Source organism: Lycium ferocissimum, chromosome 7 (assembly GCF_029784015.1).
Source record: "Lycium ferocissimum isolate CSIRO_LF1 chromosome 7, AGI_CSIRO_Lferr_CH_V1, whole genome shotgun sequence".
Classification (NCBI taxonomy): Eukaryota; Viridiplantae; Streptophyta; class Magnoliopsida; order Solanales; family Solanaceae; genus Lycium; species Lycium ferocissimum.
Genome location: NC_081348.1, coordinates 37,234,655 through 37,254,411, shown reverse-complemented (window position 1 = coordinate 37,254,411; position 19,757 = coordinate 37,234,655). Strand labels below are relative to the sequence as shown.

General features: G+C 36.4%; 2 protein-coding genes across 3 annotated transcripts; both read left to right on the top strand.

Annotated features, from left to right (window-relative positions):
* The first annotated feature begins 847 nt into the window (after nucleotides 1–847).
* LOC132064783 (aspartate--tRNA ligase, chloroplastic/mitochondrial) lies at nucleotides 848–12,629 on the top strand. Of its 2 annotated transcripts, XR_009416638.1 has the most exons (14): nucleotides 848–983; nucleotides 2,432–2,543; nucleotides 2,725–2,796; nucleotides 3,045–3,136; nucleotides 3,380–3,500; nucleotides 8,502–8,624; nucleotides 9,068–9,263; nucleotides 9,603–9,790; nucleotides 9,904–9,975; nucleotides 10,758–10,856; nucleotides 10,957–11,037; nucleotides 11,305–11,417; nucleotides 11,556–11,613; nucleotides 12,127–12,185. XR_009416638.1 is itself a non-coding variant. In XM_059457889.1 (13 exons), exons 1-13 carry the CDS (start codon nucleotides 868–870, stop codon nucleotides 12,294–12,296), a joined length of 1,500 nt encoding a protein of 499 aa, XP_059313872.1. In that variant the 5' UTR covers nucleotides 849–867; the 3' UTR covers nucleotides 12,297–12,629. The 2 variants fall into 2 exon arrangements, 1 of the variants encoding a protein (XP_059313872.1); XM_059457889.1 differs by lacking the exon at nucleotides 11,305–11,417 and having other exon boundaries at nucleotides 849–983; nucleotides 12,127–12,629.
* A 4,489-nt stretch (nucleotides 12,630–17,118) lies between these two features.
* LOC132062184 (agamous-like MADS-box protein AGL62) lies at nucleotides 17,119–17,808 on the top strand. The gene has a single exon (XM_059454807.1). The coding sequence runs from the start codon at nucleotides 17,119–17,121 to the stop codon at nucleotides 17,806–17,808; it is 690 nt and encodes a 229-aa protein (XP_059310790.1).
* The last annotated feature ends 1,949 nt before the right edge of the window (nucleotides 17,809–19,757 follow it).

The following is a 19,757-nucleotide window of genomic DNA, read 5'->3' as shown; positions in this document are numbered from 1 at the left end:
GAATCATACTTGATGTCATGTAGAGCTTTTCCATTAGCTTCCCAGTTTTCTCTGGCTATTGCTTTTGTCATGAGGCATCTTCTTTATTCGGTCTCTTAAACAATATCTGAGATGCAGAGGGATGCAAGTATTTTATTCAGCAGTGCGAACATATTGTATGCATACATCTCTTAATTTTTTAATGATAGTGGTGTCTGGGCCAACTTGCATGCACCTTGACTATTCCACTGGGTACCTGCTGCCTCCAACCAGCGCAGGTACCGGGTAACTCTGCCCACCAAAGCTTGAGCATATGGGAAGAAAATCACCTAGTATCTTTTGCCTCCGCTGGGATTTGAACTGGAGACCTCATGATTCTCATTCTCCACCCACTTCATTGACCGCCAGGCCACACCCTTGGATCCATCCATACATCTCCTTAAAATGAATGCTAAACAACATACGAGATGGCACGGAACTGATCCAATTGGTGTAATTGGACTTTAGGACTTCTGATTAACTAGTATGGTTCTTATGTGTATTGCAGTTAAAATAGTTAAATGTTGCTGAAAAGACATGAGAAAGACTAAACGATGTACATTTTCCTTTTGGATAAATTAACCTCTAATCTAAAGTGCTAAGTTTCTGAATAAGTACCTAGATACTACTAGTCTAATTAAATCAGAAACTTTATAAGGGCCTTAGTCAAATCTCTTAAAGCTGAGGTTCTTATCACCCAAGGACTTTTGTCTTTCTGCTTTTACGATCTTCTAATTTTTTCTTAAGTGATTGGATCTGTTTAGTGGCTTTGTCTTATATCCAATCATGCTAAATTTATTCTAAATGCTAGTTGCTTAACAAAGTTATATTTCCACTAATTGGTTATGTATGCAGGTTGCTGCAGAGGATGTCCAGGTGTTGAATGCAGTAAGGTTGAAGTTGCCCTTCTTGGTAACAACTGCAGATGATGCAAAAGATTCAGCTAAAGAGGAAATCAGATTGCGGTAACTAATGAAAGCTCTATAGCTGTTTGTTGAATCTTTTGTTTGTTTTTCTTTTCTGTTTCCTATTCGACCTCATGATCTGCTTCCGGATCCTTAATTCTCATCTTCCCTTGAACTTATTTTTAATTGCACACTGTTCCTCGATCGTCATATTTTTTGGATTGGAGAAGTTCGCTGATGCTGGAGCCATTTATGCAAGGGTTATTTATTGGGACTCCTCAGGAAGAGTGGTATATCAAAGTCAATAAAGTTAATTACTAGCTGGCAAACCCTTTTATTTTGGATGAATATACGGCTGGAGCTTTTTAACACACCAATTCTTAATATGGTCTGGAGGGTTGATGAGGGACTTAATTGTTATCCTCCACTCTTATTAGGGAGGGGTCAAAACCAAGAACTACTTCCATTTCTTTTTTCTTTTATAGAAGTGTCTTGAGTCCTCACAAGGTAGGGGTAAGGCTGTGCACACATCACCCTCCGCAGACCCCACTTGTGAGATTGCACCCAAAATGTTGTTGTTGTAGAGAAGTTTCTTGAATTTTACTAGATTTATTGTTTCTGGGACCTAATTGTAGACTTGAAAGTTAGCCAATAATGCAAATTATCTGTATATATTTCAAACAGAAAGTACCTTTTCTCTATAATGACACAATGGGGAATTGGGCAAGGGGTGGGATCACGTCGGAAGTTATTAAACTTTATAAGTCTCTGTGCCCTAGATTTCATCTTGTATCTCTTTGCTGGTACCTTCCTTCCCTCCTCTGTGTCAATACATGGAATTATTTAATGTTTTAATTTGCTCCATATTTTTCCGGTGGAATCCATGCATGAACAATTACAGGACAGGAAAAAAGTTCCAGGACAGAAGTTGCATTTTGAAATTTATGGTTTCTATGTAGGTGCTAAAAGTCGTCTATTGAGAAATCTCTCTGGTCTCTAAAAACTCGCCTCCGTTGTTGTTTCGAAGTGCATAAGCCTCCCCTAATTTTTGTTCTCTGTTTGAAATTTTCATGCAGGTATTGATCAATACCCCCTGAAACTTTATTTGGAATCTGGAGAACAGAAATAATAAATGAACTTTCAGCACTCAAAATGATCATCTTTTTCTAGAAGAGCGTTTTGACGTTTCACTTTTTTGCTTCTTTCTCTACCATTGCTTTTCTATTGATGTGATACTGCCATAGTTCAGAATCTTTACCTTTCTCATAAAAAAAGAAACTACTCCATATTAATTAAATAGTAAGGGCATAGTCCAGCTCTCTTGCACGTATCAAATTTCATCTTTGATTTGTTTTGGATCTTGTTGTTTTTCTTGACATATGTGTGTGTTCTGCGAAGACTATCCTTTTTTTCATTGGAGGAGAGTTTCTTTTTCCTGAAACTCTTTACCCTTTTCTTATATTGACACAGTGCTTCTCGATAGAATTTAATCTTGTACACATTTTTAGATATCGATGCCTTGATTTGCGCCGTCCACAGATGAGCTCAAATATAATTTTGCGACATAGAGTAGTGAAACTTCTTCGAAGATACCTAGAAGATGTGCATGATTTTGTTGAGGTAATATGTTTGCCCTCTAAATGTACTTTATAGAATTTGGATATCTATCTTCTTCTTTCTTTTGTGAATAAGTAATTTGGTTATCTAGTCTTGATGAAAATGTTGCTTCTTTATTTTCTTTTATTTTTTTGTGGCTTTTGTTGTTAGTGTTGACCCCAACATTCTCATGGTTACAAGGTAGATTGAGACACCAATACTATCTAGATCTACTCCTGAAGGTGCTCGTGATTATTTGGTTCCTTCAAGAGTTCAGGTATTCGTCACTTATCTTCTGTTTTGGTACTTTTATTGCTTATTCGGTCCCTCTATTTGCTGTTTTTAAAAATGAAGGTTGTTGGTACAAAAGTAGCGAGTCTTCTTGCAAATAATGCTGCTTGTTCCTCCAGTTCTCTGTTTTATTCCTTATGCTCTTTTACCTTTGAAGTGAAATACATTTGTGGAGTTCTCTCTCTAATTATTTCTCCATGACATGGAATTTATTTTGTGGTTGTGTTTGTAAAGCCAGGAACATTTTATGCACTACCCCAGAGTCCGCAGCTGTTCAAGCAAATGTTGATGGTCTCCGGTTTTGATAAATACTACCAAATAGCAAGGTAATTCATTTGTATAATAGCAATTTGAGATATTTCTGCTTCAAATCTCTTGCATACAAAGTTCATGGTGATCCAGATTTAAAGTTCAGGCGTTTTCAACGCTAAAAACTATGTGAATCAAAATAATTTTATTGACACCTCAGAGAAGTCATCTTATTCTTAAAATAAAGAAAAAAAAAATTGCTCATGAGCAGGTACCCCATCATTTATGACTCACGTTAGTCTGTATGGTGCAATTCTCAGGTGCTTTAGGGATGAAGATTTGAGAGCTGACAGACAACCCGAGTTCACACAGCTAGATGTTGAAATGGCTTTCACTTCCATGGAGGACATGCTGAAGCTCAATGAAGATTTGATTAGAAAGGTTAGATGTCAATGAAAGAAGTAAGAACTGTGAAAGTGTTAATTGTAATAAAAACAGCATCAACTTGATAATGCAAGAGCCATGAACGAAGTAGGGGAGTTAGAGAGGGTAGAAGTGGGGAGGGAGTTAGAAGTGAGGGAGAAGGAGAGGAAAGAAGGGTTGAAAAGGGAGCTAGCTGATTTGGCTTTAGCCCAAGAGGTTAGTTGGAGACAAAAATCTAGGGCGTTATGGTTGAAGGAGGGCGACTCTAATACAAAATTCTTTCGCAGGATAGCAGTTGCAAATAGAAGGAGAAACTTTATAGAATCGGTGGAGGTCAATGGGGTGAGCCATGTGGGGAAGGAAGAAGTGGAGGGAGCAGTTGTGGATTATTATGAAAATTTGTTTAAAGAGGGAGCAGAGTGGAGGCCTACTGTGGAGGGTCTGGTGTTTAATCAAATCGGAGGGGAGGAGGATGAGTGGTTGGAGCGGGCAATTGAGGAGGACGAGGTAAAAAGTACGTTGGAGTGTTGTGCGGGTGACAAAGCTCCGGGCCCAGATGGTTTCTCTGTGGCTTTTTTTCAACATTGTTGGAATACAGTCAAATTTGATGTGATGGATACTATTGCTGAGTTCCAAGACAGGGGTGAAATCGAAAAAAGTTTGAATGCCTCGTTTATTGTCATCATTCCTAAACGGGAGGAGCCACGAGCATGAAGGACTATAGACCTATTAGTACAGTGGAAGTATCTGCTAGATTATTTCTAAGGTCTTTTCGTTAGACTTAAGAAGGTGTTGGATGAACTATTTCTACTTCACAAAATGCCTTTGTGGAGGGTAGATTTTGGATGCGGCGTTGGTGGCAAATGAAGTGGGTGGATTCAAGGAGAAAGCAAGGAGTACCGAGGTGTGTTGTGCAAACTTGATATTGTTGAGAAGGCATATGATCGTATGAATTGGAAATTTCTAGATTCCATCTTGTTTCAAATGGGATTTGGAGAGAAATGGAGGAAGTGGGTCTATTTTTGCATTTCTTCGGTGAAAGTTTTCCGTGTTGGTGAATGGTAATCCATGCGGTTTTTGGGGAGCTCGAGGGGTTTTGAGAGAAAGTGCTATCTTAGATGTTGTTTATTTAGTTATGGAAGCTGCGAAGCGGGATGATAGATGGGGAAACATGTGGGGAGTTATACGAAAGGTTTTGATGCAGCGGTTGGGGGTGTAGGGGCAATATCGGTGTCTCGCTATTGTTGCTGGATGATACATTGGTTTTTTGTGATGCGATTTGAGACCCGATTGGACTATTTAGGCCAAGTTCTCATATGTTTTCGGGGCGGTATCAAGACTTAAAAAATTAATTTGAGGAAGTGTGAGATTATCCCTGTTGGGGAGGTGAATAACATTGGGTCAACTTTGCTCGTGTCTTGAATTGCGGGGGGTTGGAGCTGCGAGGCTACATACCTCGGATTACCACTAGGTGCCTCGAACAAGGATCTTACGGTGTGGAATCCGGTTGTTCGAAAGGTTGAGGAAAGGCCCCAGCGAGGGTGGCGTAAAAGATATATGTCCAAGGGTGGGAAGAAGTGCTTATTAAAAGCACATTATCGAGTATTCCCACTTATTACTTGTCTTTATTTCTTGCTCCAATTTCGGTCATTAATAAGTTGGAAAAGAGGCAGAGAGATTTCCTTTGGGATGCGGCGGATGGGGCAAAGGAAGTTTCACTTGGTGGGGTGGGACATTGTCACGTCTCCTAAAAAATGGGGAGGCCTCGAAGTTAAGGATTTAAAAGTTTTTAATAAAGCTTTATTGGGCAAATGGATGTGGAGGTTTGGGGTGGAGGTACAAGCTTTGTGAAGAGGGGTGATAGTTGACAAATATGGGATTATGAAAGGGGGCTGGAAAACAGAGATCTTTTGCTTTGCCTTTTGGTTGTGGTTTATGGAGAAATATCATGAAGGGATGGGATATTTTTTGTGAAAATATCTCATTCAAGTCGGAGATGGGCGAGGGTATATTTTTGAGGCTGTTGGTGGGGACATATTATTGAAAGATGATTTCCGGAGTTTGTAGATTATCTTGCCAAAGAGATTTGACAATTCAACAGATTAGGGGGACTCAAGGCGGAGAGACTTTTTGGGATTTGAGATTTAGAAGGGGTTTTCAAGATTGGGAAGTGGATGAGTTTCAAAGATTGATAGATTTGCTTTATAGGCAAGTCAACCGGTGGATAATCCGATGTGGTGTCGGGGACAAGGAAATAATGGAGTGTTTTTGTAGAAGTCTTTTTTTATGAGAAACTTTTGGTTGGGGAGGAAGTTGATTTCCATGTAATGCATATGGGTTCCAGCGTAAGGAAGGTGTGTTTCTTCACTTGGCTAGCTAGAGGAGTGATTTTGACGGCGGAAAATCTTAGAAAGAGAAAGGTTGTTTGCGTCAGTTGGTGCTACATGTGCAACGAGACAGGGGAGGACGTGAACCATCTTCTTCTACATTGTAGGTTTACCATGAGACTGTGGTGGGACATGTTTGGGTGGTTCAACACTTCTTGGGCAATGCCAAGAACTGTGAAAGAGTTGATGGTCAGTTGGAAGAGCGAGAGGAGGAGGAGAAGACAAAGGGCTTGGAACTTGGTTCCGCTTTGCATTGATGTGGGTAGTTTGGAATGAGAGAAACAAGAGAGCTTTTAAAGGAATAGAGTCAAGTTTTTCTCAATTAAGGAGTAGTCTTCGCTCCCTTATTTTCTTTTGGTGTGATCAGAAAGTTCCTAGTTGTATAGAGGATTGGGTGGAGTTTGTAGAGAATCACATTTTGTAGATCCTTTATCTTTTGGTTTATCCCTTGTATACGGTCGTTCTTTGGCCATGTTTATGAATGAAAATACCTTTACTTGATCAAAAAAAAAAATGCAAGAGCCACATTACTGGAGAAGTATTGTTTCCTACAGCATTGCACCTCAAGTTGTTGCACTATTGAAGAATTTATGTAACATAGACATGCATATGGGGAAATATATTTCACCAGAGGTGCTGGAAATAACAAAGCTGTGAAATGATTGCCACATTTTTATTAGTTATTTATTAGATCACCAAATATACATATGGTGCCAACAGGGGCGGATCTATGTGTTAGTGCGGGGATGCCACGGCACCCGGACCTTCGGTGGAAACTCTGTAGGTATATTTATGTGTATAAGGAATTGTATAAATAAGTTTCCTGCCACCCGGAGTAACAAGGAAGTGCATGGTGCCAGCGGCTGAATGTCTGATTCCCCGTCCTGGAGACCCAAGTTCGAATCTGATTACTTCACTTTGGTGGCCTATTTAGCAACTTTTGTTGATTTTCTTTTTTCTTCCTTTTTTATTTTAAGCATAAGTTATATAAATAGTTTCCTTCTTCATACAAATCTTCTTCTCTCCCTCTGTTAAATTTTAGTAACTGACTTATCCCAGCTGCCTCAGCTTCTCCCTCATCGTTGCTTCTTATCTTTAATTTTATAAGTTGCTTTGTTTTTATTTAAATGACTATTATTATTAAAATTGAAAAGAAATGGGTATATTGAGTCCTAGTTTCGTGTCATAACGCTGATTTAGAAAGAAAAAAAAAAATCTTCTTTATGTATTAAAAGTTATGCTATTAAGCTTAAGTTGATGTACAGATCTGAGCATGATTTTTTCTATGTCCATTTATCTGTTTGTTATAAAGATTATTTCTTTATATAAATTAAATTGAAAAGACGAATAACTCGAGCTGAAGCCCAAATTTGATCAAATCGAACAAATGTTTCCTGTATTTACACCGTTTAAATAGTAGCACGTCTACTTTGGGGAATCTTAGTAGTTCAGTTGATTGGTTACCTGAACTTTCACATTGTTGATGAGAGTTCGATCCCCACCTGCAATCCCCTCCCCATTTCCCCTTCCCCTGTCCCTATGTAATAAAGATAATTTTTTTTTTAAAAAAATCGTCTACTTTCAAAGCAGTTGTGGCACCTGGAACTTACGAATCTTGGATCCGCCTTTGGGTGCCGATCCTAGGAGTATGGGTGCCGGTACTAGTGATGGCTACAGATTTGGTAAGATAGGAAAATGGTGCTAGAGGTTGAGCTATGGGACGTTAGTCACATTGCACATAAAGCAACTCGAGCCCTATGTATATCTTAAAGGAAGTTTTTCCTGCAAGAAAATATTAAGCTGCTCTAGGATTCTCTTTTGGTATTCCTCCCTTAGTGTGCATTGAGGCAAAAACATTTGGTGATTTCTTCCCATCTGTCTAAGCCTTGGTGGATAAAGTTACCCGGCGATCTGTGCTGGTGTGAGATAGCAAACACCCCGTGGAATTAGTCGAGGTCCAGGCAAGCTGTCCTGGACACCACGGTTGCCAGGAAAAAAGCTGTGCATTGAACGTCTTCTTTTACAGAGACATTAGTGTAATTGCTGAGCCTGGGATATATAGCTTTAAAATGTAAGCTGTGATACGCAGTGGAAACTAAGTAACTAAGAACTTAAAATTCTCTTTCCTTTTGGTTTACTGCATATGACCTGTCCAAATTACTTATAGTATTTACAATATGGCATGCATGCTTATCAGTCAATTTCCCCATATGGGTATTACTTCTGGTAGCAACAAAATCTATCCTCTTATTCTTCCTTCTAATTCTTAACACTCTTCAAAGATTGTAAGTTGTGTGATTCTAGTCCTGCAAGGCACCAAGTGTCTAAGACATTATCTCTGGAGGCGCCTCGCCTTTGCCTCTTATCTCTATCTTGAAATTCAAGTTTTTAGATGAAGTGGAATGACGTCATACAATTTCGTTTAAAAATTGCTAAGCAGGCATTTCATGTTTTAAAAGAGTGTGTTATCACTTGTCAGAAATTCATGGGATGATTTTCTTAAGTTCTTGATGAGGTTGTTTTTATTTAGTTTGTCTTTGCACAGTAAGAAGTTCAAAACAAGTGAATTTTTACCTATCTATCAAAAATAAATAAATTCAAAACAAGTGAATGATCACATCTTTTATTGCAGCTCTTTCAGGAAATCCAAGGCGTCCAACTGCCAAACCCTTTTCCACGGCTTACATATGCCGAAGCAATGAGTCAATATGGTTCAGACAGACCAGATACTCGTTTTGATGTTGAATTGCGAGATGTAATTTTTCTGCTGACTCCAATATAGATCTTTGTTCTTCTTTGTTTCTGTTTTTCTTGGCAATGTACTTTTTCTTTCTTTCCTACGATGAATGTGTAGTTGTTGGCTTGTTGATATACCTTATTCTTTCTCTTACACTTTTGGCTTGGGGGTTGGGGTTTTTGGGGGGGGGGGTGTGGGTTCATACCAATTAAGTTAGATTATGATCCAGTTCACTTTCTTAGAATTAGTATATTTTAAGATTTTGCTCTTTAATCTGTACAACTGATAGAGTTAAGAGTATCTTAGTCTACAAGCTCACTGCTTCTATGTTAAAACTCCCACTCCTTGTCTATGTAGTTGTATTATTTCCAAAGATGCTTACTATGAAGAAATTTAACTAAATACTTCAAATTTGTGATGCCACCCTATAGCTGATGATACTTGTTTTGTTTGACATGCAGGTGTCCAGCATTTTCTCCAATACCACATTCAAGGTTTTCTCAGATACCTTAGCAAGTGGAGGAATTATTAAGGCCTTATGTGTGCCTTCTGGGACAAAAACTTATTCAAATACTGCTTTGAAGAAAGGCGACCTTTACAAAGAAGCAATCAAATCTGGAGCAAAGGGTTTGCCTTTTTTAAAGGTCTTGAATGACGGTAATGGAAGTTCTCTTATTGGCAACGAGCGTTAATGATATATTTTGTGTAGTTTTACTTCTGGTTCTCTTTTAGCCGTATATGACGTTCTTCTTTAAGTTCAGTAATTTTTTTGGGGTAGTCTACTTCCCGCAATGAAAGAGATTTTGCTCAATAATTTCCATACAAACAAGACTTTCCGCCCTTCCCCACAAAAGTTACACATCCATAACCTCCAATAAAGTATGTTTGACGAAGAAACATTAGGTACAGGAGATATGGACCATATTGAGGCTTCAAGTTATGTGGATGTACCTTAAAGTTTCTCTTGACATAAATTGGTTACTGTGAATTTCTCAGGGAGCATTGAAGGGATCCCCCCTCTGGTTTCTAGTTTGGATCCGGCAAAGAAAGAGGAATTGCTGAATCAGTTCTCTGCGGTACCAGATGATCTCATCTTGTTTGCTGTTGGTCACCACACAGAAGTCAATAAAACATTGGATCGTCTGAGAACATATGTAGCACATGAACTGGGTTTGATTGACAACGTGAGTTTCTGATGTTCCAATTTGGGTCAACATATATGCATATCTGTAGAAGAGAGGTTCATGACTGGCATCTTGTATGTCCTAATGTCCATCTTTCTTTTGTCTATATCTAGTCCAGGCATTCAATACTTTGGGTGACCGACTTCCCAATGTTTGAGTGGAATGACTCAGAACAGAGACTTGAGGTATGGTGCCTTGAATTATCTACCATGATGTATGTGCACAGTCAGTCCATTAGTCATTTTGCTTCTTGGCCTTAGGTGGTCTGCTTTTGAATATTGAGAAGTAAATTAGCAAGCCCAAGGTGTCCTTTATTATTGTGAGGTATTGTGCCCTTAATGACGCAAGAGGTCCATGAAAGAAAATCAAGGAAGAACTCAATGTTTAATTATCAAACAGAAGGAATAAGAACACCAAAAGAACTCAATGTTACATTTAATGCTACTGCATACTTGGTCTTGTTTGTTGGTTATTACGAGCTTCACAATTATTTTATGTGGTATTGTTCTTACCTTACTAGCCTGAGAGGTACAACCCTGTTCTCAATGGCCAATTTTTTTTTTGTCATGATCCTACCCTGATTTTCTCTAGTATACATTCCATTTCCAATACCTAGGAGGCGCAGGTCAATAAATCCATAGCAATCAAGAATTCTACCGCCAGAACTCTCACCAGTAGCTAGAAAACTATTGCTTACTTGTAAAATTGAGAAAACTCAAATAGAACTTTTAGATGTGTGACAAGTTGTCACATTTCTTCTTTTCGAAGATACCAGAAATTTGTATGTCTCTGCTTTTAAAGAACATGAGCAAAGCAGTTCCTTACATTGATTATTAGGACTGTTCTGGCAAGGATATCCTCGATCTTGCATCTAAGTTGTGTCAATCAGATGGTGTCATTTTCTCAAAGACTAATCTGTTTCTCTGTTACGATATCTCGTTAAGTGAAGACCATAATTTTCTTACAGGCCTTGCATCATCCTTTCACTGCACCTAATCCAGAAGATGTAAATGACCTCTCTTCTGCCCGTGCTTTAGCTTATGACATGGTTTACAATGGTGTTGAGGTACATAAATTCGCGTTCTCTTTACTAGCTGCTTGAGTGATAGAATATAATAATGTGATGAAAATAATTATATTATATTGCTACTTATATCTTGAATTAGATTGGCGGAGGAAGCTTGAGAATTTACAAGCGTGATGTCCAAGAGAAGGTTCTCAATATTGTTGGCATTTCCCGAGAACAGGTAAGCTGACTCCTTTGGTTTGCATTGCATCCAGTGATTGTCCAGGAAAGAACCTTTTTGTTTATAAAATAGACCAGATTATGTACTTTTCTTATTGTTAAATCATTTTGTAATTTGATTTTTCCTTGAATCTTTTGTTTTAGTCTACTTACACATGGTACTATATTTGCACTTTATGAGTCTAAAATCTTACTGGAAACATAGAGAGGCAAGTTAGTTAGTATAAAAAGGAAGGGTGATTTGTGGATTGTGGTTTTGTGCGTACAGCTGGCCAAGGTTAGGGTCACTGATGGTATAAGTTCTTATTTTTGAGGGAAATCGAGTGCATTTGATGCTGTTCTTGATCTTTGCTGAAGTCTGACAGACTTGGAACACTGATGGTATAAGTTCTTATTTATGAGGGAAATCGAGTGCATTTGATGCTGTTCTTGATCTTTGCTGAAGTCTGACAGACTTGGAACCAATTTTCCAGCGAGTCAATTGAAATTAACATGTATATGTTGTCTCATTTGTGGCAGGCTGAAGCAAAATTTGGCTATCTTTTGGAGGCTCTGGACATGGGTGCTCCTCCACACGGTATTGCAGAATGCTTTCTGTTGTTTTGACATTTTATTTACTGGCATGAGGCAAACTCTTTCTGCTAATCAAATGTTACGGAGTTTGTATGTGAATACTATATTTTATGAAGACCTACCTTCCTTATCCGCTATGACACAATTAAGGTGGATTTGAACTTCTATTGTGTCCTGGCCTTGAGGAATAGATCTGTCCCTCCGAAGTCAAAGACAATGCTTGGATGCCACAGGCCACTAAATTACAATTCTAGAAAGAACTATAATCTTTCTTTGATAGCTACTGCTAATAATTCTAAAGTAGAACGTCAAACCTGAACTTGGAACATGGTGGAGCTTTTTTACTAATTCCTAGAACTTTTTTAGAGCAAGTTGCTTGGTCAGGCTTATACTTTCTATTTTAATGTTATTTGGCCCTGAGAAATCATTGCATTGTTCGAGTGAGTGGTACTTTTTTTTTTTTTTTGGTAACTGGAGTGAGTGGTACTTCAAATTGTGATTACTCATTATGTTGCAGGAGGAATTGCTTATGGGTTGGATAGATTGGTGATGCTCTTGGCAGGATCTCATTCCATCAGGGATGTTATAGCTTTTCCAAAGACAACAACTGCTCAATGTGCCCTTACTCATTCACCATCAGAGGTTGATCCTCAACAGCTGAAAGATCTTTCGTTGCAGAAGATGTAGTTTCTTAATTGATTTTGGGAAGTATTATGTACTGGAAAAATTGGGAAAGCAAAAGAAAATGATAGATACCAGGGGTAGGGGTAAAATTGGAGATGTTTAGAGAAATCCTGGGATTATCGCCCATGGACATGTTTTGTTAAAGAATTTTATCTTTTTTCGTTTTTTATGCGATTAGAGAAGGCGCCCTCATTCCCATATAGTAGTCATTTTGAAACATTGATATAGTAGCACAAAGATTATTAGGTTCCAGTTTAACTAGTGAAATTCTGAATGCTTTATGGGCATACTGATGAGGGAAAGGATTCTTTTTGCTGGACTCGACTTTCATTCTTACTGCGGTGCTTTACTGTACATTCTAAATGCGGTTATATATTTACATGTGTAGTCTTGCTTCGCAAATGACATTCCATCATAAGCCTTAATTAATGTGAAAATGTCTACCAGAAATCTGCGTACTTTTCATGAATTTCCCATCGGAACATTGTCGATAATTTTGGATTTCAATCGGGAAAACGCGAGGTTTCTAGGATTCTCTTACTATCAGATTTAGGGTGGGCAATTCGCAGAATTGCCCTTCTTTTGGGGCAATTTTTTAAATTTTCATATCCTTGAAATGTTTAAACGCTTTTGCTTTAACAATAGGTTACAGTGACTCCGCGTGCTCGAATCACCTGTGATCAAAATTTTAAAAAAATTCATGCTTAGCTTTAAATTTCGCTTACGCCGCTAACAAGATACCTGACATAAGCGAATTACATATTTATTTGCCGATTCGGCATAAGATCTTGTCGCGTCGTGATAACTTTGATAATTCCCTTCACAAAGTTACGCCGGGGCATACTTTTAATGGGCAAACTTTTATGCCGACCAGGATATTGGAAGGAATTATCGCGTTACGACCCAGATACTTACGCTAAGTCCGCCCTACAAGGCACAGAGTGTCGGGGTCCGCATAACTTTGATAATTCCTTCATGCTTGGCGCTCGCTGTAGCATACTTTTTATCGAAGTAAACTTTTTATGCCGCACCCGCATAACTTTGCGAAGCGAATTATCAAAAAAGTACCACCGCATACTTACGCCAAGTCCGCGCATAAGGTGCATGCCGGCCCAGATAACTTTGGTAATTCCTTAACAAAAGTATGCCGTGTCCCAAGACAGTTTAAATTTAAACTTGCCTTGCTAATTTTTTTAAAATTTCGATCACAAGCGCGGGTTCGAACTCCGGAACCCGTGGGTGTTAAAGCAAATTTTAAAGATTTCAAATATTAGGGGCAAAATTTAAAGACCACCCCAAACGAAGGGCACTCCGCGCAAAAAAATGATTTAGGGTTGGCAATTTCAGCCCACATTTGTAAAATCAGCCCATTTAAACCCACATTTTAATGAGTTTAACCCCTTAAATTCAGTTCATTTTTTAGCGCGGTTGTCCTTCAACTTATTTGGTGTTTAATTTTTGTCCTCAAATTGTTGGTCTTTAATTTTTGCCTTTCGCCTTAAAAAATGGCCGAAAATACTTCGAGGTTCTGGGTTCGAATCTCGCTCAGTGAAAAAAAAAATCACAAGGCAAGGCTCTAAGAGAATTTTGTGGGCAATGGCATCTATGATTGGTCATATAATCGTGCTTACGTAGATGCTCTTTATACAAGATTCTTTGTCTTTTTTTTTTGCCGAGTGCTTCTTCTCTTTTGGCCGGTCTTTATATTTGCCCTCATTTATGTCTTCTTTAAATTTTGTCCTTCTTGTTTTAATGAAAGTTTTTTGACGAAATTATCCTTACCCCATTAAAATCCTTTTTATTTCGTCATTTGCCCCCTTTTTTTTTTTTTTTTTTGCTTCTTCTTTCCTCCTCTCGTTTTGTGTTTGTCTCATATGCTTTAAAACGTAGGTACGAATTTGGATCTTTTGCTCGTTTCAATATTTGTTTTTATGTTAAATTGTTATTTGTTGAATTAATATCTTTGTCTTCATCGTTTTTTATATTTAATTGATCCTTTTTTATTTAAAATGATAATGTCTTGTTATAGTGTCTCGTATGATTTTTTGAACTTTAGTTTCATTCCCCATGTATATATTTTAGTTTTTTGAATGTCGTATTATGAATGTCGTAATATGTTTTAGTTGATTTTGATATGCGTTTGGTTTTCTCTTTGTTGAATCATTGAAGTTTTGCAGCATTTCGTAATTCGTTTTATGTTGTTCTTCGTTTTTTATTTAATAATACGGTTTTTTTGTGAAGAATGTGTTTGTTTGAGGCAACATATGCCTGGTCCTAAGCAGTTATTGATTTTTTGAAATCGGTTATGCCGGATTAAATAAAGTTATTGTTCCTAAGATAACTTCATGAATTAAGTTAATTTATGTGTGCTTGGTTTTTATGGTGTTTTCTTGTTAATAATTTTGATTTTTATGCAATCTTATGTGTTTTTGGTGTTGTTTTGTTAATAATGTTTTGTTTTGGTTATGAAAAATGAAAGTTTGCCTCTCACGGCATACTTTGTAATTTTTAAAGTGAACTTTCTCCCACTTGTCTAATTCTTAACACTTGTGTATTTTTTTGTTTTGGTTATGAAAATGAAAGTTTGCCTCTCGCATACTTTGTAATTTTTAAAGTGAACTTCTGCCCCTCCGTGAGACTTGTCTAATTCTTAACACTTGTGTATTTTTTTGTTTTGGTTATGAAAAATGAAAGTTTGCCTCTACAGCATACTTTGTAATTTTTTAAAGTGAACTTCGCCCCCTCCGGCAGACTTGTCTAATTCTTAACACTTGTGTATTTTTTTATTTTGCTTATGAAAATGAAAGTTTGCCGCTATAAAGATATTTTGTTCTTTTTGTAAAGAGAACTTTCTCTAGAGACTTGTCTAAATCTTAACACTTGTGTTTTTTTTTATTTTCTTATGAAAATGAAAGTTGCCTCAAAGATACATACTTTGTTCTTTTGTAGTGAACACGCTCTCCCGGGCATACTTTTCTAGTTCTTAACACTTGCGTAAATTTTTGTTTTGCTCATGAAAATGAAAGTTTGCCTCTAACGACATACTTGCCTCTAACGAGATACTTTGTTCTTTTGTAAAGTGAAATTAACGCCTCCTCCGCATACTTGTCTAATTCTTAACACTTGTGTAATTTTTTATTTTGCTTATGAAAATGAAAGTTGCCTATAACAAAGATACTTTGTTCTTTTGTAAAGTGAACTTCGCCTCCTCCGACATACTTTTCTAGTTCTTAACACTTGCGTAAATTTTTATTTTGCTCATAAAAATGAAAGTTTGCCGCTAAAAGATACTTTTGTTCTTTTCTAATGTAAACTTCGCCTCCTCCCGGATACTTGTCTAATTCTTAATACTTGTGTATTTTTTTTATTTTGCTTATGAAAATGAAATTTGCCTCTAACAAGATACTTTGTTCTTTTGTAAAGTAAACTTCGCTCTCCTCCCATACTTGTTTATTAACTTTGCACCGATTATTTTTTGTCCGAAGTTACTATAATTTCAAGTCTAAGTCATTGAGCATTGTATACTAATCAAATGGAACGTATAAACTAATAAAAATCGAACAAAGCAATAAATTTGATCAATTCTATGTTGTTGAGTAAAATTATGATTCGTTAATGTCAATCTCAACCGCATATCATTGTTTAGTTCATAGAAGATGATTTGTTGTTATTTTCAAATATTAACAAATCTAAACTTAATAAAGCATGAAATTGAGTTGAATTACATTCATTTGAAACGCTATATATTATATATTTTATCTTTTTCGATGTTGAAGAAGAAATCAATGGAGATTTCTCCTAAGTGAAATGTTGGAACGATGGAACGATTGAAAGGTTTGTTGTTGAAATGATAGATAGGTTTAATTGGATGTTTGGGGTTCATTACGTACTTTTAGATTTTTATATGTTATGGGTAGGGATAGTAAAGTCTTTTTCTTATTATCTTTTTAGCTTAGATTAGGCAAATATTAAAGACCACGCATTACGGGGGCAAAAATTAAAGACCAGCGCATTTGAAGGGCATTCGCGCCAATTCTTTGTTGGTGGGATAAGAGGATTAGCTGAATTTACTCATTTTTTTTATCAGCTCCCTTTTTCAGTAGATGAGATTAGGATTCAAGGTATTATCTGAACGCTTCTTTTCTCTGGCTGGCTCTTTCAAATCCAATTTTGGTCTGCAGTAGTACAATCCAATAACATAATTCTGATTAAGAAAAATATGCATTGTCTAATTATGATAATTAAGGACTATCGCCACCGAGACAAAGAATAGACAAAGAATGAAGGCCAAATGAATTTGGTCCAAATTCTTTAAAAAAAGAAAATAATATCTGGACTCCTAAGTTTTAAATTAATTTTCGTCAAACAAGAACAAGACGATAATATCTTATCACAATGGAAGGTTATATACTGATCATACGATATTTTCTTTTTTACTAATAGTTTTCTTCAGTTTGTACTCAAATAAAGTGATTAAATAAAAGGTTATGCTGATACATTTAATATTTTCCTTTTTAATACTTTTCTTCAATGTGTACTCAAATAAAGTGGTGGTCAAGTGCAATTCAACAACATAATTGTCTAATTATGATCATTAAGGACTAGCGCTAACGAGACAAAGAATGGAGGCAAAATGGGTTTGGTTCAAATCCTACAAAAAAAGAAAGAACATAAATTGCTACACTTCCAAGTTATTTGAATCCATTTTCTAATACAATGACAAAGAAAATGCAATTCCTCAATTTCTTATATAAAGCTCTTGGTGTTTGAGACCCAAAACCAGTATAATTCCCCAGTTTATCAGATCTTGAGAGTTAATTTAGCCATGCCAAGAAGGAGCAAAGGTCGTCAAAAGGTTGCCATGGTGAAAATGCAAAATGAGAGTAACTTACAAGTGACTTTCTCTAAGCGTCGTGCTGGTCTCTTCAAGAAGGCTAGTGAACTTTGTACACTATGTGGTGCTGAAATTGTCATTGTGGTATTTTCTCCTGGCAAGAAAGTTTACTCATTCGGCCACCCTTGTGTAGACTCGGTGGTGGATAGGTTCCTCGCGAGGAACCCCCCACCAAATAATGATGGCCACAACCAACTCATTGTGGCTCATCGAAATGCTAGTGTTCGTGAGCTCAATCTGGAGCTCACGAACATCGAGGGAATTCTCCAGATGGAAAAAAATCGCGGAGAATCCCTAGAAGCAATCAGGAGGAGAGCTAATGGTCATTGGTGGGAAGCTCCGGTTGACGAACTTAACCTTTTTCAACTCCAACAACTAAAGGAGGCATTGGAAGCTCTAAAGCAAAAAGTTGAAAAAGAGGCACAACACCAACAAATGGTGACTAATAATGCATTACCATTTCTCACATTTGGAAGTGCATTGGCTCCTACTAATGGTGCTAGGGCAAGCTCTTCATATGGCTCTTTCCCATTTCAAAATAGGGTTTCTGGAGGACTCAATTTTGGTGCACCCTTTGCTAGTAGGGCCAGTGGATCTACCTCTTCCGTAGTTCCCAAGTAGTTCAAATTCATTCCTAGTGCATCATGGAATTGTTGGAAATAAAATTAAAACTTAAATATGAAAAGCATGATTAAGCATCAAGGTTCATTTGTCATTTGACTTATCCTAAGTGCGTGTCTTTTGAATCAGCCTATATTGTTTATCAGCTATGATTCATTCGAACTCAGTAATTTAATTTTAGTCATATATGTTATCAGTCCCGTGTCGGTTTAAGAGTACGGAGTTTTTCATAATGTTATCAGTAAGCTTTATGTTTATCTCTCTTTCACCTTTTGTTGTCTTGTAAGATTTTATCCTATGAATTGTGTTACTCTCCTTTTACTTACAATAAAGTGGTAGCAAGTGCCTAGTTTGAATTCCAACAGGAATCAATCATAGACATAATGGTTTGATTTAATTATCTAAGGTTAGCTTATTATCTAGAGATAAAATTTCGTCGTTTAATTTATTATTTAGTATTTCTTCTGAAGAAGTAATGAAAAGGTCTCTTAGATAAGTTCGTAAAATTTGTGAGAACTGATAATTATATGTAACTAACATATATCAAGATATTAAAAAATTAAAAAGAATTGCAGTATGCATGCCTGCATATTTTATCAAATCGTACCAGGTATACATAGTTGCTACAAAGACGTGATTGATTTTAAACACGAAATAATCATTTTTAGAATTAACGATAGATTATAGAATAATCTACTAGAAATCTAGACTTCTCTATTTTACTATGTTGGTTCATTTAACATTGTCATTTTCTTTTAATCTTTGAAGCCCTAATTATATTTTTTTCCATAGAAACAAGGTCATTTTAGGTCTAATGTTTCCTCCTTCCCGAAAGAAAAGAGTTCTACCTAAGCCCGCCAACCGGTTCGGGTTAACTGGTTCAAACCGGTAACCGGACCGGTAAAACCGGAACCGGAACCGGTGGAATCGGTTCAGGTCAACCGTTTAATATATGCCGGTCCAGTTTCGATTTTTTTGGGACCGGAACCGGACCGGTTAAATATAAATATACTTAATTTATAAAATACGAATTTATAAACTTAGAAAAAACTTAAGCTATAAATAACTTAAGTTATAATATATAAGTTATAACTTATAAGTATACATATAACTTAAACATATATATATAAGTTATAAGTATATATAGTATACATATAACTTAAACATATATATATATATATATATATATATTTAAAAGTTATATAACCTAAGTATATACTTATATTCTTAGTATATTTTAGGTATATGTAGTATAACTTAAGCATATAACTTAATATATATATATATATATACACGTATATGTTGTAGATTGTTAATTATGTAAAAATATATAAACTTTACTTATAAACTTATATTACATATGTAAATATACCTACAATATACTAATAAATACTATAATATATATATACTATACAAAAAAAAAAAAAAAAAGAGGTTTTGGACAGTTTCGAACCGGACCGGTCCGGTTCCGATTTTTTAATAGGTAAACCGGAACCGGTGGCCGGTTCTGGTTTGTTAACCGGGTACTGGTTCGGTCCGGTTCAAACCGGATAACAGGTTTACTTCTACTAGCGTACGTGCAAAATAAAATTGCTTATCGAGAATATATTAAGTAATTAGTAGATAAAAATTAATGATTTAAACTTTTAGATGAGATGATTACACTATAAGATGTCAGAGCAGACACATATTACGGATTCTAATTTCGTTATTGCTTTTGAATTTGGTATAACGTGTATAAATCATTGATGTCTCACTAAAATGACCTATAACTTTCAATGATTCAAAAGAAACTAAGATAAGTATAACCTACATACTCTTTCCATTTATTTTTTCTGCAGTTAGGCTTTTGCAATATTAATTTTACCATGACGTAATGTTCCAGCATCACTTATAATAATTCAGATCCAAATTAAATTGTAATTTGTATGGCCCTAGTAGCATAACCT